The 24,927-nt window shown below is 49.8% G+C and overlaps 1 protein-coding gene across 1 annotated transcript in view; it reads right to left on the bottom strand.

The window, feature by feature from the left end:
- The window catches only part of hydin (HYDIN axonemal central pair apparatus protein), a 1,231,368-nt gene that overhangs the window by 450,275 nt on the left and 756,166 nt on the right, over positions 1-24,927 (bottom strand). Inside the window, exon 24 of the mRNA XM_038807144.1 lies at positions 20,409-20,722. Coding sequence (XP_038663072.1) covers positions 20,409-20,722 — 314 coding nt within the window. The remainder of the gene's footprint in view (positions 1-20,408; positions 20,723-24,927) is intronic.

Below are 24,927 nucleotides of genomic sequence, written 5' to 3'. Positions count from 1 at the left end.
CACGAGGCTGCAGACAGTAAGAGGGGGAATAAGGCAGCCGAATTTAATAGTTAAGCTCTACAGGTTGCACTGAAAGTCCAGTCCACGAAGTGCCGGTGCGCAGACGCGGGGGAGGATGAGGAATTTATAATTTTTAAAAACCCTCCCCTGGACCGTGAGGTCCGCTACGCAGCACCCGGTGATTTGGACGGAGTGTGAACCAGCTGCCAGAGCGATTTTGTGCTTTACGGAGTGAACGTGGAGCGTGCAGCGTCTTACCGTGTCGGGGTTGACGAAACTCTCTGTGCTCCCGGAGTCCAGCAGGCAGCTCGTCTCGCGACTGTTGAGGTGGATCTGTGTGGTCGCCGTGGAAAGCGTGTGGGGCCGTGACTGATCCAGTGTCACAGAGGCGAGTCGTGGCATGAACTCGGAGTCATCATCCAAGACGGAGTAATCGCTTGCGGGGTCCTCCGTACCGATCCAAGATGGCGCTGCCCGTCGGCCGTACGTGGTGGGGATGAACAAGATGGTAACGCCCTCGGGTCACACGTGGAGCCGGAGGCCCAAACTGGCGGCGCCCAGGGACTCGCATGTGGCGTCGGGGGCCGTGGATCACTCGTGGCGGTGGGGGGGTGGAGGCAGCGAGGTCCGCGGGCCGCATGGGATTCTAGAGGAGTACAGGGCGGGGGGGCCGCGGTCGCTGTCTGGAACGGCAGCGACCGCAAAATGTCCCTTTTTGCTGCAGCTCTTGCAGACTGCGGTGCGGGCCGGGCAGCGCGGGCGGGGGTGCTTGGCCTGCCCACAGAAATAGCAGCGGGGGCCCGTGGGCTTATCTGGGCGTCCTGCAGCGCAGGTCTGGGGGTCTGAGTTGGCGGGGCCAAGTGGGGTGTGCCACGCTGCCCACGGGGCTGGCGCGCGGCCGGGGGCATACGCGCTCGCATTGTGGTCAGCGACCTCCAAGGAGGATGCAAGGGTCCGTGCCTCAGTAAGGCTGAGAGTGTCCTTTTCTAAAAGTCTCTGTCGTATTTGGGGTGACTGCATGCCCGCCACAAAGGCGTCCCTGATCAAGAGTTCGGTGTGCTACGCAGCAGTGACCTGTGGGCAGGTGCAGTTTCTCCCGAGGACAATGAGGACCCGATAGAATTCATCGAGGGACTCACCGGGGAATTGTTGCCTTGTTCCCAGGAGGTGCCGCGCGTAGACCTGGTTTACTGGCCTGATGAAGTGTCCTTTTAGGAGATCCATGGCGACATCATAGTCCAGTTTGTCCTCTATCATCAAGTAAACGGCGGTGCCCATGCACGAGTGGAGGATGTGAAGTTTCTGCTCCTTTGTTGGTCGATTTTCTGTAGTAGTGAGGTAGCTGTTGAAGCACGCCAGCCAATGTTTAAAAGTTGCTGACGCGTTTGCAGCATACGGGCTGATCCGGAAGCATTCTGGCTTAATCCGTAGTTCTATTTTCAAAATCTAGCGTATTAAATTGATGCGCCATCAATTGAACTCGAGTCGTAGTGAAGTTCCAAACAACAGGCTTTAATACGCTAGATGTGAGCCTGGCAGTGGTCATACAGAGAAAGGCCGACTGCCAGCCACGACGAGCACTTATACTCCGCCTTGTAGGCGGAGCTACCAACCTCTCAGCCAATCGGCGGGGAGTCACATGACCAGTCACAATCAATTGGCAGAGAGGCACATGACTTGCCTGGGTCAATGGGCAGCGAGGCTACTGTACCAATGGCAGCTTGGGTCTTTGGTAATATGAACTCTCTAGCCATACTACCATACCCACCCCAACCCCCCTCACCCCACACCCCATTCCCGCTCATCCCACACCCCAAACCCCCCTCAACCCACACCCCAAACCCCCTCACCCCACACACCAACCCCCCTCAACCAACACAGCAACAGCCCTCACCACCTCATGCCTCACCCCCGTCTGGCTGGCTAACCATACATGCTGTCTTGTATCCTACAGGACCAGCCAGCGATGGGCCCGGCCCATCCAGGACTCCCCCACGCCCCAATCCCAGCCAGGGCCGGTGTCCCCAGGTACCCAAGCAACGACAGGCAGAGCAGCCGGAACACCAGCCCTCTGCCCGAGATGAACCACAAGACCACGACCCAGGGTACGGACTCACAGGAGGCAAACACATAGGGGACAAATACACAGGGGACAGACACACAGGAGACCACGATGCAGGGGACAGACACACAGGAGACCACGACGCAGGGGACAGATACACAGGAGACCACGACCCAGGGGACAGACACACAGGGGACAGACACACAGGAGACCCAGGGGACAGACGCACAGGGACAGACACACAGGAGAACACGACCCAGGCAACAGATGCACAGGGACAGACACACAGGAGACCACGACCCAGGGGACAGACACACAGGGGGCAGACACACAGGGGACAAACAGACTGAGGATAAACACACAGGAGACCACGACCCAGGGTACAGACAAACAGGGGATACACATACAGGAGACCACGACCCAGGGTACAGACAAACAGGGGATACACATACAGGAGACCACGACCCAGGGGACAGACACACAGGGCACAGACACACAGGGCACAGACACACAGGGGACAGACACACAGGGGACAGACACACAGGGGACAGACACACAGGGACCACAACCCAGGAGACCCCAGGCTTTGGATCGGAGGAGGACACTGACTTTCCATCACTGCTATCTCCTACGCCCTCCACCATCTCATAGACTATCACCTCAGTAGGGCAAATTAGTGAGGAGGTTTCTGGGACACAGATGCACACCACACAGCCATTCCGGTACAGCAGGTGGAGTTAGGAGCAGCCGAGGGGCTGGACAGTCGGAGGGCAGCCCTGCCCGAGCAACCAGCTGCCACGCAGACGGGTCCCGAGCTTCTGGAAGATCCATTCCCACCCATAGGTCAGGTGCAGGCAGAGGTGATGACGGCCGGCTTCCAGCACCTGCCTGCAGGAGCACTTCGTGGCATCCGCAGTGGAGGCAATGGGGTCGACGGTGTCAGACATGGGTCAGAGTATACAAGGCCTGTGGCATTCCATGCAGGCGGGGGCCTTGGCCCAAGACAGGGCTGCCCACTCACAGGCAACCATGTGCCAGAGCTCTCTGCAGATTGCAGTGGCACTCCTCAGTGTGGCCCAGTCACAGCAGGCCATTGCTGACAGCATCGGCGCCATTGCCTAAGTGCTGACCGGCGTCACACAGACCCAGAGGGAGGTGGCGCAGTCCTTGGCGGAGATGGCCCACTCCCTGAGCTCCATGGGCACTAACGTATGGGTACCTAGTCGATAACAGAGCGGGCATCCAGGACTGGCAGTTGCAGGTGTTGGGGGCCTCAGGGGTGGCTCCGCTCGCACCCCCGTACCGTGGAGAAGCCCGGGGGTCATCGGGCACCTTGAGTGAGGAGGTGGTGCTGGGGCCCGTGCCAGTGATTCCCGCAGGGGAGGTCCCGGAACACTGCAGCATCTTGGATAACCCTCCCCCCCACCCCTCCTGTCCCTGGTGCATCTGGTGGAGTAGCCATCTCAGCTGGCCACCTGCAAAGGACCATGGGAATTATGGCCAACCCAGGACTCAGACAGATACCCAGCCTATGTGTATCTAAAACACAGGTAACCAGACCTGATCGAAACCCCCGCTCGTTTGCATTTTAATGGCCCATTTTCCCAGGACAGTAGAACTCCAATCAAGCAACCGGTACAGCCACAGACAGATCGGCACCACTCCCCTTACTCAGAAAGCACAACTACCAAGGTCAATTACTGCAAAGGACCCGTCTAGCTGCTAAGGCACCCGCTCCTTTATTGGCTGAAATCAAAGAGAGTGATCAGAGCACTGTCGAACTATTGGGTCCAATGATGTGAAAATGCCGGCGTTCGACTTGGGTGAGCACAGTAAGAAGTCTTACAACACCAGGTTAAAGCCCAACATGTTTATTTCAAACACTAGCTTTCAGAGCACTGCTCCTTCCTCAGGTGAATGAAGAGGTATGTTCCAGAAACATATATATAGACAAAGTCAAAGATGCCAGACAATGCTTAGAATGCGCGCTTCTACCACTGCCTCTGGCAGACCATTCAAGATGCTCACCACCCTCTCTGTGAAGAAACATCCCTTCTGGTCTCTTTTGCATCTCCCCCCTTTCACCTTAATAATAATAATAATCGCTTGTTGTCACAAGTAGGCTTCAATGAAGTTACGAAGTTACTGTGAAAAGCCCTCGTCGCCACATTCCGGCGCCTGTTCCGGGAGGCTGGTACGGGAATTGTTCTGCATTACAAGCCAGCTGTTTAGCCCACTGTACTAAACTAGCCATAAACCTGACACGCCTGCACTCCGGGTTGCCTTACTTGCCTCACTTGCAGTCAAAGCCTCCTTTTCCTGTCCACTGACCAGATCAGACACCTTATCTTAAGAACTGTGACTGCCTCCTGGTACAAAGCATCCTGGTAATTTTCCCTCTCCTGATGTGTCATCCAGTTTGCAGCTTAATGACTCTGGGCTGAAGTTCCTCAAGCCACAAACACTGCAGATGTGTTTTCCCTGGATAACAATGTTATCACCGTTTGCTGTGTCATCCTTACTGTGCGTTAAATAATTTCTTCATTAAATTATTTACTTATTTATGGCACTTATTAATATATTTTATTAGCTTTAACCACCAGGTTGTGTGTTGTTTTAAACCTCAGGGATAGTGTGGAACTTATCTGCTTACCAGATTCTCATCACAGAGCTGGTTCCTTTCCGCGCAGTAGAGTAAGAACCCGTAAAGGTTGAGAAATATATATAAAAAGCGAAGGGAAACAAACAAATCCTTCCTTTCCCTTTACTGAACTTCCTAACTTACCAAACTCCAAGCCTGCACTCAGTTTCCTTGTCCTAATGGCTTTGCCTAAGTTGATGGCGTGAATGATGAGATCCGAAATTCACCTTGAGGTCAAATATGAGACCAAAGTTGTAAACCGACTGGTTTAATCTCAGACTGTTGTTGGGGAGAGGGATAGAGTTGCTACCTTAGGAATAGAGTTTAGAGCAGGAACCAAAAACAATTCCTTCAGTCTTCTCAATATCTTTGAAATGACCAAGATGGAGCAAGAAAATCCAAAGAACTGAAAGAATACAGAGACATAGAACAGTACAGCACAGAACAGGCCCTTCGGCCCTCGATGTTGTGCCGAGCAATGATCACCCTACTGAAACCCACGTAACCCAACAATCCCCCCCATTAACCTTACACTACGGGCAATTTAGCATGGCCAATCCACCTAACCCGCACATCTTTGGACTGTGGGAGGAAACCGGAGCACCTGGAGGAAACCCACGCACACACGGGGAGGACGTGCAGACTCCGCACAGACAGTGACCCAGCCAGGAATCGAACCTGGGACCCTGGAGCTGTGAAGCATTGATGCTAACCACCATGCTACTGTGAGGCCCCTTGGAGGGGTTCTGAGCTACATGAGGTTAAAAGGTTAGAGAGGGGTAAAACCAGACGATTTAAAGACAAGGGTTGGAATTCTCTGTCCCTGCCAGCAATGCAACCCCGCCTGTGAGTTTCCCTGCAGCGTGGGGTTTCTTCAATGGAAAATCCCATTGACAAGCAGCAGGAACAGAGAATCGCACCGGCAGCTAACGGTGCATCGTCGAGAAACACGCAACTGGGGCACTGGAGAATCCTGCCAAAGGATGAGAATTGTAAAATCAAACTGTCGCTCGAGGGGGAAGCAAGGTCAGTGAGCACGGAGTAATAGGTGAGCAGGTCTCTATGCAATTCAGGATGTGCTACCTGTGTTGTGAAATTAATTTTGTTTACATTTGTGAACATTTCTCTTGTACACAACAAGGCAGCTGTTTAGAGGAAGATTCCACACAGAACAGTTAATGGATTTTGATGGTGTTGTTTGGGGACTGCTATTATTGAATAATGAGGAGGATTAAGAAACTGAAAGTTTGCAGCCACCCAAGCTAGATTGATAAAAAAATGCATGAGGGATGACAGATGAATAGAGTAAAGTTGAAAATGAACTATGGGCTTTTCCCATTAAACGGTATCATCTATACTCCCACAGGCCATTCACACCTGAACCCTATTGTTTCCAGCAAAAATGAAGTCAATTACATTTCTACATATCTATGAATTCACAATTAAGCAGCTGTCTAACTGCCCTTAATTTAATTTCGGCACACTTTGAATCAAATCAAGATGAGGAGTCAGTGACTGGAGGCTTTTCTAAGTTAATTATTTTGGGCTGCTTTTAATTTTTACATTGAAAAATTGATGTAAAATGTGCCCGTATGTTGAGTACTTGGTGGATTCTGTATTCCACTGAGTACTTGCTTTTTAATTTAGAAGAACTAGAAAAGCCTAAAGAGAGATCTATCGAGTAAATTGACAGAGTAATTCTGGAAGTCAATTTTGTTTTATTTATTAACTGGAACAGGAAGAAAACTCAACATGCACAGCAGACTCAACAAAGAAAGTGTAAGATGTCCTCTGGGGTTTCTGTTGTATTGGTATTTGTTAATATGAACTTTATAAGAAATGATCCCTCTCTGAGAGTCAGTGCAAATGGTCAATATTACTATCCTCAATTTTAACCCCACGCTCAATGACAGACATAGTTCGGAGGGCTAGTTAGGAGAGAGGTTAAATATGAACGAGACATGCCCCAAACCGCTAAGCATGAATCTGCTGTCATTTTTAAATATGCTCCCACTGTGAAAAATCTCCATTCCCCATCACGCTGTCCAATCTTTAACTGCAACCCAACCCATCCCAATCTGCACTATTTTATTTACATATTGTTCCCTCGTCCAGGGCAGACTTCTTGACCTGTGGTCCTGTCTCATGAGGTTCTATGACAAGAGCATTAAATCGTGAAATTTACCCCTATTGGATTATCAGGTTTAGAAGAGTGTTCAGTAAACTTACAGGTTTTGAAATTGAAGGCAGTAGACATTATGATCACCGTTATTCTGGTTTGAATATTCAAGGTATTCCTGCCACCTTTCCCTTTGCACTATATAAGCAACTCCATTAAAATAATTCAGAGAGAGAAGTTTGGCATGAAAAGAATGTCAATATAAGAGCAGCACTAATCAAACTGAACATAGGCCCCTCAGAAGATGAATTTGGCGAGATAGTTATGAGCTGGGAAACAAGAAAATGGCAGATCAGTCTTGAAGGTGGAAGATACTCTGAAAATCTAATACTAAAGAATACAGGGGAAGGAATTAAATACCATCACTGGAGAAGCAGTATTAGACAAATAGGGCCAAAGGCAGATAAGTTCCCTGGTCCTGATGGCTTGCATCTGAGGATCCTATAAGAAGTAGCTACAGAGATGCATTGGTTGTAATTTTCCACAAATCCTTAGATTCTGGAGAAGTACTGGATGATTGGCAAAGTGCCATTGTTACACCCCTATAAAAAGGGAAGGAGGAAAAAGCATCAACTATAGGCCGATTACCTAACATCTGTTGTTGGAAAAAAGTTGGAATTAATTTTTAAAGAAGTAATTGCAGAACATTTGGAAAATCATAATCTAATCACGCAGAGTCAGCATGGCTTCATTAAAGGGAAATCATATCTGACTAATTTATTAGAGTTTTCAAGGAAATTTCAACCAGAGTGGGTAGAGGGGAACCAGTCAATGTGTTGTATTTGAACTTCCAGAAATCATTTAACAAGGTACCTCACAAATGTTTGAGTCATATTGGGGGTGTTATATTGGCATGGTGGAGAATTGACATATGGGCAGGAAACAGTGAGTGGGGATAAGAGGTTCTTTTCCTGGTTGGCGATCTGCAACCCGTGGGGTTCCACAGGGATCAGTGCTGGGACTGCAACTGTTTACAATACTTGTTAATGTCTTGAAGGAAGAAAGCAAATGTACGGTAGATGGAAAGGCAAGTTGCAAGATATTGATAGATTGGTAGGTTAAGTAAGTGGGCAAAAGTTGGCAAATGGAGTATAATGTGGGAAAATGGGGGAACTGGAGAATCCCGCCTGAGGATTTGGAAGGGAGAACAAAACAACAGAGTGTTATTTAAATGGAGAAAAACTGCAGCTAGCTGCAACACAAAAGGGCACGGAACACAGCTAACTAGCAGGTAATCAGGAAGGCTAATAGAATGTTGGCCCTTAGTTAGAGGGGGTTGGAGTGTAAGAGTAGGGAAATCAAGTTATTGTGAGACCACAGTTTGAGTACTGTGAGCAGTTTTGATTCCCCAGAAGGTTCACTAGGATGATTCCAGGTATGGTGGGATTGACTGATGAAGTGAAATTAAATGTAAATCGCTTATTGTCACAAGTAGGCTTCAAATGAAGTTACTGTGAAAAGCCCCAAGTGCACCTTCGGCGGAACTGGAAGAACCTGCCGGCATGAACAGCCAGAAAGTCTTGCCCCAGGAGGTAGAAGTTACTGTGAAAAGCCTGCTCAGGGAGGCTGGTACGGGAATTGAACCGTGCTGCTGGCCTGCCTTGATCTGCTTTAAAAGCCAGCTATTTAGCCCAGTGTGCAAAGATGAGCAAAGGTTAAACAGGTTGGGACTTTATTCATTAGAATTTAGAATAATGAGAGGTGCCACAGAGATCTGTGGGCGCAGTGTCCTTGTATATATTTAAAACTAAGATTTATAGATTCTTGATCAGTAAGGGAATCAAGGGTTACAGGAAAAGGGCAGGAAAGAGGACATGAGGAATGTCGGATCAGCCATGATCCTATTGAATGGTGGAGCAGGTGTGAGGGGCTGAATGGCGTCCGCCTGTTCCTATTTCTTATGGTCATATGGGGCACGATTCAACTAATTGGGAACAAATCCACTATGGAAGAGTTCGCCCCCCCCCCCCCCCCCACAACAGCCACACAGGGCACCGCCGGCGCAAATGCGCAGAAAATGGCAGCTTGACACCTTGGCAGTGCCAGGCTGGCTGCCCACTGGATCAGGACAAGGTGACTCTGAGAAAATTGGCAGGTCACCATACCCAGATAATTTACACTTTGCTTTCAGACATTCTTCACAAAAGCTATTCGAGTTGTAATGTCCAGTTTCTAAAACAAAATCTTAGATCTCCCCCCCCTCCCCACTTAAACTTTTATTAACCTATCTTTGCTGCCATGTTGAACTTCTAACAGCACGTTGGTAATGAGGAGACCAGCAGTCAATCTTTTCTCAGTTTTAGATTTATTCACAAAGTGAAATATTACAAATGCATGGTTCCTAACCTAATAAATACACAAGTAACTATCCAATCAGCGAGCCCCATGCCCCCCGCCCCCCCCACTCCCCACCATCCCTCCCCCTCCCAACTTGTATGGACTTAACTTTAATTTAAACAACGGACAAGCCTTTTCCCATCACATTCTCTGAGTAGACGCTCACGGCGAAATTCTCTGGCCTTCCCGCGACATGTTTCTCGGCAGCAGGAGGTGACCCACCATTGGCGAAAAGATCCCACCGTTGCCAATGGGATTTCCCGTTGAATCCACCCCACGCCGGAGGTGCACCTTCGGCGGAACTGGAAGATCCTGCTGGCATGAACAGCCAGAAAGTCTTGCCCCAGGAGGTAGAAGAGCAGCCTGTTGGTCATCATTCTCTACTTCTTCAACTATGTCTGTGAGCATGGCCCTTCTTTGATATGCTATTAAGATATGAGCGTATTGTTTGAGGGCTGCAGACATAATCTCAGGGTCCCTGAACTTCACAAGATGTGTTTTGATTTTTAGAAAGGTACCTAGTATCAAATTGGAAAATATGCTAGCATCAGATTGCAGACTTGGCTCCCTCGCAGTGCTTCTTTTTGTTCCTCCTGATCCTGGGACACTGCACTACACAAATACTGACATAAATATCAACTAATTCTCCACTGAAACACTATTGATTTTCGCAGCCTTTAAAGTGAATGCTGAGCTTTATTCTGTCATAATTTTTCATTACTAAGCTATCGATTGCCACTTTACAAATGAATGCAGGAACCTGCAGTGACATGTCGACTGAACTAATTTCAGAATATTTTGATACCTACTGCTGAAGTTCAGGAGTAGCTAATGTGTCCTTAGAATATTTATCATTTTTAAAGGTTAAAAATATCAAAGGCTATGTTAGCGAGCAATACAGATTTACTTTAATTTTTCAAACCTGCTTTCATTTCACTCAATGTAACAGGGAGTGACTTTGATTTGAGTCACTGAGGAACATAAAGTTTTAACCATTTGGGCCCCCAAACTCACTCCATTTCGAGCCCATTCAGGATATTATTTGGATTATGGATCTCTTTCCACCAACACTTTGCGAAGCCATGAAGCAGTATGTTTAGGTCCTGTTAGGAGCAGGAATGGAGATGGCGTGGCAATAGACATCGGGCGGTATTCTCCGCTAAGGCCAAAAATCGCGGAGGCCGTCATGAACTCGGCCGTGGTTCACGACGGCCTCGGGGCCCACTCCCCGCATCTAATTCACCCCACCCGGGGGGCTAGGAGAGGGCCCCTGTTGTTCCCGGCCGCAACCTCGGCTGCCAGAAGTGGCGCGCGAACGTCGCTTTTCATGATGTCCTCCGCGCATGCGCGGGTTGCCGGTTCCAACCTGCGCATGCGCAGATGACATCACCGCGCAGATGGCACAAACCCGCGCATGCGCGGTGCCGTCTTTCTCCACCGCCGCCCGGCAAGACGTGGCGGCTTGATCTTGCGGCGGAGGGGAAAGAGTGCGTCCGTTTTGGATGCAGGCCCGATGATCGGTGGGCACCGATCGCGGGCCTGTCCCTTCCAGAGCACAGTCGCGCTGCTCCCGTCCAAATCGGGCCCCTGGATGCCCCAAACGGGCATCTGGCGCCTGTTTCACGAATGCAGCGACCAGGTGTGGTTGCTGCCGTGGTGAACCGGGCGTGAAGAGCCGGCCGCTCGGCCCATCGAGCTCGGAGAATCGACGTTCGCCGTGAAAAACACGAGCGGCGATTTTTACGAGACGGGGGGGGGGGGGGGGGGGGAGAATCGCAGGGGGGTGGCCAGGGGGGCGTAAAAAATGTCGGGAGGCCCTCCCGCGATTCTCCCAGGCCGCGTGGGGAGCGGAGAATTCCGCCCATCGTGCGGTCAGACAGCATGTCGATTTTCCTCACTATTCAAGCTGCCGGTGAGTTTCATCAGGATGAGAGACGGTGAACCCTGGCAACCAACCGCAACTAAAATAGTTAAGGAGCTCAGTGAGAACTCAGCGAGGGCCAGTTTAAGATTTTGGTGAGGCCGGACACACAGGCTGCACGCACATTCAGTGCAGAGAGGCAGCAACACAGCAGGGAGGCAGTAATGGCATCAACTCGGGTGGGCTCATGAAAGGGAGCATGGCCGAGAGGATCTTTAATCATTGGCACATGGGGGAGACAGTGATGTAATGGTAATCTCACTGGACAAGTAATCCAGAAGCCCAGGCTAATGTTCTGGTGACATGGGTTCAAAGCCCACCATGGTAGCTGGTGGAATTTACATTCAATTAATAAAATCTGGAATTAAGTAGTTAGCCCCAGTAATAGTGGCCATGAAACTGTTGTTAATTGTCATAAAAACCCACATTCTCTGTATCCATGTAGGAGCAATCTGCCTGGACTGTAAGAAGATTATTTTCACTGTATCTCTGTACATGTGACAATAAATAAATCAAAATCAAAAAAAGGAAATCTGCCAACCTTATTTGGTCTGGTCTACTTGTGACTCCAGATCCACAGCAATGTGGTTGACTCTTAGCTACCCTCTGAAATAGTTGAGTAAACCAACCCATACGAGGACAATTAAGGGAGGGCACCAAATGCTGGCATTGCCAGTGAAGCCCACATCGCATAAATGAATAAACAAAACACAAGTGCTATCAGGTGTACATCGGCTGTGGGGAGAGAGTTCAGTGCAGGGGGTCATCACCCTCCTCACATCACTTCATTAAGAAAAGGGGTAAGGTATTATAGGGAGTGCAGCTGAGTACAAGGAAGGCAATTACTGGCAATGGATGCAAAACTCTGAAAGTTTGGATCTTGTGGTGATGGATACACATCAGGGCAAGCAGAATATCAGGAGAGCAGATGAGAGGAAAAAGGGGCTGGAAAGTAACGGAGGTCATAGACTCAGCGTAGAGTCAGGCAGAGCTACCTGGAGATGTGGGAGAAGTAAAGCCTCAGGACACAGTTACTCTCCAAGCAGATGGTCACTGAGACTTGTGTCTCGTCCTGGAAGAGCTGATACCTCATTGCATGGCTCACCATGCGTTCAGTAGCCAACAAATGCACTTTGGCCTGTAACATCTTCGCCTCTGACTCGTTCCAAGGTTCAGCTGCAGACCTCAGTGACTTCTGACAAATAGCTTACACTGTTGCATTTCATTAGTGAATAATGCCTCACAGGTACAGAAGAAAGTGGGCACGATTTAATGGCCTCACCACTCCCGACTTCGGAGTCGGCAAGAGGTTTGCAATGCTCGAAAGCACCTCGCAAGACATTGCTCTGTAGATCGCACCATTGCTGGGCAAGATCCCGATCAGCATATTTAAATGACAGCATATTTAATTGAGCCATTAGGCTCATTTAAATATGCGTTCACAGGATTCTCCAGGCACCCAGAACCTAACATTTCCACAAACGTGGACCAGTCGTAAGGGCACCTGGGGAAGTGGGAGGGGAGGTCTCCCAGGCGCGGTGGTTAGCATTCTTCAGGCCTCGAGTAACTGCCTGCATGGCGTTTGTACTCCGCAAATGCGGCGAATCGTAAAGGCTGACGTGAAACTGGCCGTGTTTCATGGCAGCCTCCGCGCCCCCTCCCAGGACCCGATTCTTCCCCCCCGGGCGGGGCTAGCAGCGGGGCCCCGTGAAGCACGGCATCGCGGCCTTAGCGACCGTCGCTAGGTCCGCGCGCCAAGCGTCACGCCGGCTGACGCATACGATGACATCAGCCGCGCATGCGCATGCTGGACGGCTCCAACCTGCGCATGCGCGGGGCCGTCATCTCCCTCGGCCGCCCCGCGGACTGATCCTGCGGGGCGGCGGAGGGAGAAAGAGGACGCACTGCCCGTGATCGGTGGGCACTGATCGCAGGCCCATGCCCCCCTTGGCACGGCCGTGGTACGTCCGTGCCAATCGGGGCCCTGGATGCCCAGAATGAGCATGTTGCGGCCGTTTTTACAACGGCAGCAAGCAGGTGTGTTTGCTACCATAAAAACGGCCGGAAAGGCCTGGGAACTCGGCCCATCGGCCTGGGGAGAATCGCTGTTCGCCGTAAAAAACAGCGAGCAGCGATTTGTGTCGTGGGGGGGGGGGGGGGGGAGAATAGCGGGAGGGCGTGAAAAATGGCGGGGACGCCCTCCCGCTATTCTCCGACCCATCGTGGGGAGCGGAGAATCGCGCCCCAGGTGAGGTTACTGAGTTACGGGGATGAGGTGGAGGTGTGGCCTTGAGTAGGGTGATCTTTCCAAGGGTCAGTGCCGACTCGATGCCGAATGGCCTCCTTCTGCACTGTAAATTCTATCATTCTATGATCAGAGACGCCTGGGTGCTCGGAGACAGAGAAGGGTGGCACCTGGGCACCACCAGCCTAGCACTCTGGCAGTGCCCTCCTAGCATGGTGCTCGGGTGGTGTTGACAGGCTGGCACTGTCACTCAGTCAGGCTGGAGGGACCTTGCAAGGTTGAAGCACGGCATCGCGGCCTTAGCGACCGTCGCTAGTGAGGGTGAGGGTGTGTTCCCCGGAGTCTCTTTGAGGTTGGTGGGAACAGGAGATTGCCCAGTCCCAGAGGGAGATGGCACAGTCACTGGCTAATGTAGCGCAGTCCAAGTTGGAGGTGATCCACTCCCTGTGCTCCATGGCCGCGAGTATGCAGACCCTGATCGAGTCAGAAGCTGCGCTCCAGGACTGGTAGTGTCCTCAGGGGTTAGTGTCGCTCCTATGAAGGAGCCCAGGGTCATCAGGCACCCCGAGGGAAGAGGAGGTGATTGGGCCGCAGGGGAGGTGGCGGACTTCCGCAGCACCTCAGCCTCCCCCCGCACCCCTCCTGTCCCTGGGACATCACATAGGCAGCAGGCAGAATAGGGTGGCACCACGCCACGTGGGCAGAAGCCATAAGGTGCCAATCAATGCGGTTCATCACAAAGCAGGTTGTCTTCATCCTCCATCCCATGGACCATACCTGCCGTGACTACCAACCAGGGCCTGCACCCCGTGGTGAGGAATGGAAGTATCACGAAGGGGGTTGCGGGTGGGGGGGGGGGGGGGGGGGGGGGGGGGGGTGGGGGGAAGAGTAGGATGTGGTGTTCGTGCCCCTGGTCAGCTGCCCCATCCCAGACAGTGCATCTGGAACTGTCGAGTGTGCCAGGGTGATGGCATAGTGCACACTGCCCGGGTATCGGGCCCAGGCGCGCACACCAGCTGCACGTTCATCGAGTGGAACCCCTTTCAGTTTGTGAAGAGCGGCCTGTCATCTGCAGGTGCTCGTACAGCGACATGCATCACGGCAAGCACCCCTGGCAACCATCCCAACCTGTTTAACTGCTGCCCGGGCATCCTGGTGGGCTCGGTCCACATTGAAATGGATTATGCCAACTGGGCATATAGGGCCTCCATGATGGCAGGGATGCACCTGTGCACTGAGCTGTGTGAGATTCCGGACTGGTCCCCACTTGGCGCCTGGAAGGACCAGTGGTGTAAAGGCAGATGTCCTCCCCCATTCCACCACGGTGCCAGGTGTGCCAGGATCCAGCAAATATGTCACACTGACTCCTAGCACAGCTAAAGTCTTCAATGGCATTCCAGGTCTGCTAAGAACTCGAAAGACCGGCGCTGCTGTTTAACGTGAGGTTTCATATGGTGCCACCTTTGCGCCTCCTCCTCCTCCCCTTGCTCGGGTTGTTGGGCAGGCAGTTACTCATCTTCACTGGCTGCCTTCAGTTTCCCTGGGCCAGGCTCCGCCGCTGCATGGTCCTCCTCTTTGGCAGCTCCAGCTCGTGCAGCTGCAGTGCATCCCCCACGGCTGCAAAGACTAGGAGGAAGGCCACCATTTCTGGTTGACTCCCAATGTCCATTGTCTGCAGGAGATTAGCATCTTGCGTAGCCCCGTGCCCAACCAGATCCACCGGGCTACATGATGGCCCCGGTTTGCACTGCAAATCCTGCCCCCACATGTCCCCTGCCCCCCCCCCCCCCAACCCTGAAACCCACTGACCCTTGGCAGGCGCTGCCCATGCCAGTGGTATGCTCCCAGCCACCGTCCGGCACCCCCTGTATGGGCTACTATAGCATTGGCCTTGAGTGGACCGCATGCTGCCCCACCGGGGGTGGTGGCCAACTTGGGGGGGGGGGGGGGGGGTAATATGGTAGAAGGTAAAGCGCGGGATGGGGGCTGTGGTGCAGGGAGGGTGGGTTGGGGAGTGGGGACTGGGGTGCAGGTATGCTGAAATGATGAGTGGGGGCTAAGGTGCAGAGTTGGTGGGATGGGGGCACCCATACGGCCATTGGCACTCTGCAGGGCCAAGGTGGGTGGCCAATGGGGTGCGCAGACAGATGGTTGCCTGGCAGGTTTCGGCAATGGCGGTCCGTGACTGGACATGACCCCAGTCCCGTGCGGGGGGGGTAACCCTGGCCCAACGGCCCATCCCTCATCACAACCCCCCCCCCCCCTCCCTACCTCAGAAGCAGCCCAGTCAGCGACAGGAACAGAAGCCCACAATTGCACCTCTGCATGTCCTACCTCCTCTTTCATCAGTTTCTCGATTGTTCAAAGCACCAGTGAACCTCGCCATCAGGAATTCCCCATGATGGAGATGGAGAGGCCCCAGGGAATACTGGGTCAGGCCCGCTAATGCAATGCAAACGGCTTTTACTGTACATGCAAAGTGGAATGCATTAATGCTGCTGCAGAGGCACCAGAGAATTGCGATTTGGCGCTAAACCAGTGCCCGCCACGATTTCACGTCAGCACCGATTCTCACCCAATCGCTATTCCCAATTTCTTCGTCGGCCGACAGAGAATCCCACCCATAATTTCTCTCCTAATTACTACCTTCAGTGCTTCCCATAGAATCAAGGGTTGAGACCTACCCATTATCATTATTCAAAATGTAATCCTGGATAACCCCTGAGATCCTTGCACAGAACCGCAGGTTCGCCAGCAGACCCGCATCCAACCGCCATCCCTTGGGATGCCTCCGGTCTACCTCCAACTCCAGGTCTACTCAATATGGGGCATGGTCAGAAATGATCACGCAGAGTACTCCGATTTCTTCACCTCTGCCAATATCGTTCGGCTCATGACAAAATAGTAAATCCTTGAGAATACATTATGGACTGAGGAGAAAAACAAAAACTCTTTCTCCCCTGGATGACCGAACAGCCATGAATCTGTTTCCCCCCCCCACCCCCCCACCGCACCGCTTCCTCCATAAAAGCAATTAAGGTCATTGCTATACCCTCAGGAACAGCAATGTCGGGCTAGATCCTTGGGTCTAGAATGCAGTTCATGTCCATTCCCACAATATGTTGAAGGGTGTCCGGATCCAGCAGCCGTTTCATGAACATTGTATCATCCCAATTCAGGATGTATACATGCACCAAGACCAATTGTTTCCCTTCTCACATCCCGTTACTATAACATACCGCCCACCCGTATCTTCCGTGAACAAAACCGGAACCTTTTATTGACGAGAATCGGCAACCCGAAATGGTGTAATAGAGAAAAATACCTGGTCACTGTCAGTTTCCATCCCCCCCCCCCCCCCCCTCCCGCCCCCCTCCCCTCAGTCAGCAGATGACCTGCCATCTCCTTTGGCCACTCTCTCCGCAACCCCACCCCGCTCCCCTCACAGACGCATTGAGTATACCTTAACTGGCCCGACTTTTTGCAGCCCCACCCTCCACTTGACTTCTGTTAACTAGCCTTCTGTCTAGCGCGAGTAAGGTGACCACTCCCTCCGCCACCCACCGCCATCCTGCCCGCAACGTTCACCATTTGTGCCTCAGGTGACGTGAGTCGGCCTTCGTGTTGAGCAAAGGTTTCCTCCACGCCCTTCAGCTTCTCTGCCTGTTCACCTTAGTTGTCTTGTTCAGCTGCTCCTTGACTGGCCTCAAAGCCTCCTCCACCGTAGTTTGATGCCTCACAATTCCTGGCTTTGCCTCTGGAAATGTTATCCATCTCTCCACCAAAATCCTTAAACCTTTTGCCATCACCCCGCCATCATATCGAGGGTGATGGGCACGGCCGCTTCTCTAGCCATCTTTAATGAGTCCTTGTTTGGGCTCAGCGCCTGACGTTTCACACTTCCACCCCTCTTTGTCATTCCCCAATTCCCAGCTGTTTGTTCTGCTGGGCGTCCGAACCGATCGTACAAATTCTTTTTGAAATGGGCAGAGAAGCCCAAAGTATCAGAGCCTGTATTGGACACTGGCAGAGCCGGTGGGAAACCCCCTACAAAATCCGCCACAAATTAACTCAGAAATGTTTCCTTTAAATTCCACTCCTAAGGTGTGCAAACACCCTCGATCTTTTTCCCTGGCCGCTCAGCCCCTTACGTTCCATGTGACCAGCCGGATAGGGGTCATCTATGCCCCACCTCCCAGTATCAGAGTCAGCCATTCCCACTCTGTGGGCATCCAGGAACTTTTCAAGGAGAGCCAACATCAGCCCACCCAAAATGGACACCAAATAACCCAACAAGACCAAACAAATAAAAATTCCCAGACGCTGTTACAAAACCCCTCCCCACCACTGTATGAGCTGCATCCCTTCGCTCCCATTAACTAGCCATTTTAGTGTGGGTGGCCTCCACACAGAGAACTATTCAGAACACCAGAATTCCCAACACTAACCAACCGCCCACTCAAATTCAACTTTATTAGCTCCAAGAGAGAGAAAGAAAACAGGAAGAAACATGAACAATAAACAACACCCATTCATCCAACCCTCACACTAAAATTCCATATTCAAAACTGCAAACCACCCATTAAACACCCTATCAAATACCAGAAATCATTCAACCACCTCCATACAAACATCATCCAACCAATACAAAACACATTTATCTCAACTCCAATCAATTTCTCTGCACGAACACTTCAGCCTCCTCTGGAGCCACAAAGTAATAGTCTCCATAATCCACGGAGGCGTGTGGGGTAAGCCATGTCAAATTAAGCCTTACTACGATACAACACAGCCTTGGCTTTATTAAATGCTGCACTCTGTTTGACCAGCTCCGCTACAACATCTTGATAAATTCTCACCGCATGGCCCTCCCATCTGCAATCGTGATAATCCTTTGCTCATCGTAAAACTCTTTGTCCTTAAAGCTGTGGAAGCGCATAATGATCACACGAGGCGTCTACCTCACGAGCTGTGGGCACGATCCAACTTGGGAGGCGTTGCCATCTCTCCCACCCCCAACATTTTCAAAACCAACTGCAACATAAACTTTGTCGGAATCGGCCCTCCCAACCCTCAGGCAACCCAACCACCTTAAGGTTCTGTCTATGAAATCGATTTTCCAAGTCGCCCACCTTGGCCCCAAATAATTTTGTTATCAGCTGCCACCCATGCTATCACCACTTCCAGGAGGTGATCTGATTACTCTGCCTAGATAGAGTTACCCCCACCTCTTTCAGCTCCATTCTCTGCACCTTCTCCACATCATCCACCTTAGCCATGGCCGCTCGAACTGAGGATATCGCTGCCTCAATCGCTTTCTCATGGTCCTCAAAGACCTCCGGGCATAAATTCTGAAGCTCCACCACTAAGATCCTAGCAGTAGAGTGGCATGCTGGTGCAGTGGTTAGCACTGCTGCCTCAAGGTGCCAAGAACCGGGCGTGGGTCTCGCCCCCACAACACAAAGATGTGCAGTAGAGGTGGATTCGCCACACTAAATTGCCCCTTAATTGGAAAAATAAATTAAATGAGAAAAAAAACATGCACGTTGCCACCAGAAGCCCTTCTCTGATTCTATTCATTAGATTATCATGGGGCACCTCATTGGAGGCCTTTTGAAAGTCCAGATAAATTACATAAAGGTTGGGGGGGGTGTTGTTGGGTTACGGGTATAGGGTGGATACGTGGGTTTGAGTAGGGTGATCATTGCTCGGCACAACATCGAGGGCCGAAGGGCCTGTTCTGTGCTGTACTGTTCTATGTTCTATGTTCTATCTATGTATTCCCACCATCTACTTTCTCCACTACCTCCTCAAAAAATTCAGTAAGTTTGGCCAAGCAAGACTTTCCCTTATGAACTCCATGCTGACTATCTGTTACTATATTTTTCATTTCTAGATGTTTAGTAAGAATTCCATTAATTTTTGTAGCACTGATGTTGAGCTGACTGGTTTATAATTGTCTGGACATGTTCTGTCCCCTTTATTCAGTACAGAATTACAAGCTAGTTCTGTGCACGTGAAAATGAAAAAAAAATGAAAATCACTTATTGTCACAAGTAGGCTTCAAATGAAGTTACTGTGAAAAGCCCCTAGTCACCACATTCCGACGCCTGTTCGGGGAGGCTGGTACATTCTAACGGAATTATTAAATGTGAGTTATAGTGCCTCTTCTATCTCTCAACCAGATTATTTTAAAATATGTGGGTGCAACCCATCCGGTCCAGGGGCTTTATCCCCTTTGAGTTTGTTTAGTTTATTAAATACATCCTTTTTTTATTTTAAATGCACTTATCTCATTGCTCTTATCATTCAATGTCATATCTTCCTGTTGTATCTTCCTCGTAAATACCAACACAACATAATTATTTAATATTTCTGCCATATCTTTAATGTTCACTGTGGTATTATTTTGTCTATTCCTTAAATGCTCAAATGTTTCTGCTTTTCATTGATTTGCCTGTAAAATATTTGACTCTTTTGTTTTATGTCACTTAATATTTTAATTTTATAGCTTTTATTTGCCTTCATAATATGTCTTTTTTGAATTTTCACCCAGTCAAAGGGCTGGATATAAACACGTTTCTTCACAGAGAAGGCAAGGGCTCTTTAAAACTCATGGATAAGCAAAAATCATGTCTCAGAAACATTATTCCAAGCTCAAAAGGCCAATGACAGATCCTAAAAGGACAATATTAGCATTTGCCAGCTGAAAATGTTTGCTTTTGTCATCTGTGCTGAGAGTTCAGCCTGATGCTAGCTACTTCTAGCAATACTCAAACTATGTGATCTATACCCATTCCCTATCCTACAGTATCTGACATCTCTATCTTCACAATAGCTGTCACAAGCAGTGATTTATTATCCAACCCATTGTTGAGTTCAGCAGTTGCTTACCAAACCAAGTTTTTTTCACATTATTGTCATTTTGATATTTTCCTGTAGAGGATCTTACGTTCGGTTACAAATTCCATCATTTTTTAAGAAATCACAATTGAACCTGTGACAAACAAGAGGTTCTCCTACCTGCCCCAGTTAACTGGGTCATCCAAAAGGAAGGACCAGCGATATTGTACTCGTAGTGGGCTGCAATTGGTCATCTCCACATGGCGCACCATCTCAACATCATTGAGGATGCAGCCAAAATCCACCACAGTAGTTTCGAAATGTAGGTTTGGAAAGTGCACCTCTCCCCTCAAGGTGACATAATCCACATGTGGGTGCTCCAAGTACTGGATTGTCAGAACTTTCTCTACTACACGTGTGTATAAGTCATCCTTGTAAAATGGGTCAAACCGGATTAACAGCTCCAGACCCTCATCCACATCCATTTTAACAGTCTGTGTGGAAAATAAAGCGACATGAACACTTAAAAAGATTAGACAAATTGTTAACAGCCCCAACAGTGCAATGTACAAAAACATTATCAGTACATGATAGGGTTCCCAAACTGGATTCCACAGATACGCAAGATTCTGCAGGGGTTCCAAGGTTGGTTCAGCTGTGGATCCCCAGGGGCCCAAGAGCCAAGGCCCGGGTGGGTGGGTGGGTGGGGGGGGGGGGGTTGTTCTCACAGTGGAGGGTGAGTGGCTGAGAGTGAGGATGAAGGTAGGTGGGTGTCAGAATGGGTGAGGGTGAGAGTGGGTGTGGATGAAGATGGATGAGAGTCGGTGAGTGAAGGTGTGGGCGAGAGTGGATGGCAGTGAGAGAGAGAGGGTGAGAGTGGGTGTGGGTGTGGGAGTGTTTGAGAGAAGGTGCTCCCATTCATAATAACAATAATAAAATGTATACAGATAAGGTATAGAAAATTATTTTTTGCATGTTTTTTCATGTTTGTACCAATTGCGCAATAATAGTTTTTTTGTGGCTTCATTCTTCAATAATAAGGATGTTTCTCAGGGGTTTCTTCAGTATTCTTGGGAGGTCAAAAGGGCTCCTTAGTTGGAAAGGTTTGGGAAACAAGAAATCCAGGCCAATACTACAATTTACAGGTTTATATACAGAATTCACTGCTCGGCCCAATAGAACCTTTCACATATTCCAGTCCTTGAACACACTGATACTGTTAAGATGCACTTGTTTCCAACATAGTACAACACCTAAGTTTAAGGAGAACCCTGCAGCCTTTTATTGAGAGCCTTCAATAGTATAATGTTTAAGAGATCACAAGACTCTCAAATTATTTGCAACTCAACCTTTGCTAAAAATAATGGGTGTGATTCTCCGTCCGCATTGCACACAAGCGAGAGCACAACACCGACGGAGAATCCCGGGAGAGGCCTGTAGCTAGCCTCCCGACAGGCTCCATGCCTCGTGGGATTCTCCAAAGTCTCTGGAACTCTGCCCCACATGGGCGGGACCGAATGACGCTCGCGGAAGTAGGTAATAAACCTCCTTACAACTTACCTGCCCAGGGTCCACAAGCCTCCTTTGATTTACGAGAGGATGCCTGCCGCATCAGCTGATGTGCCAACAGACAGCCTGCCTTCTTCCCCTGCAAATATCCTACATCCCTTGCGTGTCGTAGCTGCTTCACCGCCCTTCCAGTGGATACCAACTCAAATTGCACCTGGAGCCGCTGTGGCTGCAAACAGCTCCAGGTAGCTGTGATCTGTTTCCAGGACCTCTCCCACGAAACACTGCCGTTCCTCGCTCACTGCCGTACCTCAGTGTGTTTTGTATGAGATCACCTCTCCTCTTATCATCGGCTTAAGAGTCTTCCATAGTGTAGAGGGAGAGACCGATCCATAGCTGTTAAACCTGATGTACTGCTCAATGGCTGCGCCTATGATATCGCAGAACCCCTTCTCAGCCAGCAGTGCCACATCTAATCTCCATGGAGCCCACAGGATGGGATCCGTCTCCAGCTCAAGGACTACCAAATGTGGAGGGTGATCAGAGATCACTGTTCCCGAATATTCGGCTTTTCTGACTCCCAGGAGCAGAGACTTATCAAACAAAAAATACTTTCTTCTTGAAAAGACCTTCTATACATGTGAGTAAAACGAGAGTTTCCGATCATGTAGATGCCGGATTCTCCACGGGTCCACTCCCCTGATCTGCTCCATGAAAGTTCGAAGCACCGTTGCCATCCCTGAGAAAATCTGAGATTGAGGACTTGATCGGTCCATCGGTTCCAAAACACAGTTAAAGTCCCCTTCCCCCATCCAAAATCAATTCTTGGTGTCTAAATCAGGGATGGAGGCGAGAAAACCTTGGCATCATCATCCCAATTAGGGGCATATACATTCATCATAACTACCAGAGTACATCCAGGGACCCACTCACTCTTAAATAACTACCATTAGCGTCAGCCACAATCCCAGTGTTTGAAAATGAATGGCATTGGCTTATTCATCAAAATTGCTGTACCTCGGGCTTTACCATTGAAGCTCAAGTGGACCAGGTGGGCTACCAGTGGTGTTCTGCCTGGAGGTCGGTGACCAGTGGTGTCTCCATCTGGAGGTCAGTGACCAGTGGTATTTCCGCCTGGAGGTCAGTGACCAGTGGTGTCCCATAAGGATATGTTCTGGGACCTCTGCTCTTTGTGGTTTTCAGAAATAACTTGGATGAGGAAGTGGAAGGGTGGGTTAGTAAGTTTGCCAATGATACAAAGGTTGGGGCAGTTGTAGATAGTGTTGAGGGTTGTTGCAGGTTGCAACAAGACATTGAAAGGATGCAGAGCTGGGCTGAGAAGTGGCAGATTGAGTTCAACCTTGATAAATGTGAAGTGATTAATTTTGGAAGGCCGAATTTGAATGCTGAATACAGGATTAAAGGCAGGATTCTTGGAAGTGTGGAGGAACTGAGAGATCTTGGGGTCCACGTACATAGACCCCGCAAGGTTACCACCCAGGTTGATCGGGTTGTTAAGGCGTATGGTGTGTTGGCTTTCATTAACAGGGGGATGGAGCTTAAGTGCCGCGAGGTTTTGCTGCAGCTTTATAAAACTCTAGTTAGACCACACTTGGAATATTGTGTCCAGTTCTGGTAGCCTCATAGGAAGGTGGATGCTTTGTAGAGGGTACAGAGGAGATTTACCAGGATGCTGCCTAGATTGGAGGGCATGTCTTATGAAGAAAGGTTGAGGGAGCTAGGGCTTTTCTCACCAGAGCGAAGAAGGCAGAGAGGTGACTTGCTTGAGTACAGGCATGGATAGCCAGAGACTTTTCCCCAGGGTGGAAATGGCTGTCATGAGGGGACAGAATTTTAAGGTGATTGGAGGAAGGTATAGGGGAGATGTCAGAGGAAGGTTCTTTACACAGAGAGTGGTAGGTGTGTGGAATGCACTGCCAGCAGAGGTGGTGGAGTCAGTGTCATTAGGGACATTTAAGCGACTCTTAGACAGACACATGGACAGCAGTAAATTGAAGGGTTGTAGGTTAGGTTGAACCTAGATTAGGAAAAATGGTCGGCACAACATCTTGGGCTGAAGGGCCTGTACTGTGCTGTACTGTTCTATGTTCTATGTACATTCTTAGAATAAACCTTGCTTTGATTAAATTGTCCAGGAAGTCTGATGAATCATACCTGCAGCGAAAGCTTTTAGAACATAGAACAGTACAGCACAGAACAGGCCCTTCAGCCCTCAATGTTGTGCCGAGCCATGATCACCCTACTCAAACCCACGTATCCACCCTATACCCGTAACCCAACAACCCCCCCCCCCCCCCCTTAACCTTACTTTTTTATTAGGACACTACGGGCAATTTAGCATGGCAAATCCACCTAACCCGCACATCTTTGGACTGTGGGAGGAAACCGGAGCACCCGGAGGAAACCCACGCACACAGGGGGAGGACGTGCAGACTCCACACAGACAGTGACCCAGCCGGGAATCGAACCTGGGACCCTGGAGCTGTGAAGCATTTATGCTAACCACCATGCTACCCTGCTGCCCATTTTGTGCTCATCCTATCCAAATTCAACATTAAAGTTATATGTCAGGTGAACTTTGGCGGGTAAAATCAAGGAAAACCCCAAGGCCATTTACACATATGTGAGAAATATGAGAATGACTAGAGTGAGGGTGGGTCCAATCAAGGACAGTAGCAGGAGATTGTGTATTGAGTCTGAAGAGATAGGAGAGGTCTTGAACGAGTACTTTTCTTCAATATTTATAAATGAGAGGGGCCATATTGTTGGATAGGACAGTGTGAAACAGACTGGTAAGCTCGAGGAGATACTTGTTAGGAAGGAAGATGTGTTGACCATTTTGAAAAACTTGAGGATAGACAAGTCCCCTGGGCCTGATGGGATCTATCCAAGGATTCTATGGGAAGCAAGAGATGAAATTGCAGAGCCGTTGGCAATGATCTTTTCGTCCTCACTGTCAACACGGGTGGTACGAGGGGATTGGAGAGTGGCGAATGTCGTGCCCTTGATCAAAAAAGGGAATAGCGATAACCCTGGGAATTACAGGCCAGTTAGTCTTACCAGTAATGGAAAGGGTACTGACGGATAGGATTTCTGAGCATCTGGAAAGACATTGCTTGATTAGGGATAGTCAGCACGGATTTGTGAGGGGTAGGTCTTGCCTTACAAG

The sequence above is a fragment of the Scyliorhinus canicula genome, chromosome 9 (genome assembly GCF_902713615.1).
Source record: "Scyliorhinus canicula chromosome 9, sScyCan1.1, whole genome shotgun sequence".
NCBI lineage: Eukaryota > Metazoa > Chordata > Chondrichthyes > Carcharhiniformes > Scyliorhinidae > Scyliorhinus > Scyliorhinus canicula.
Note: the sequence above shows the minus strand (reverse complement) of the source record. Positions and strands in the feature narration are given on the sequence as shown.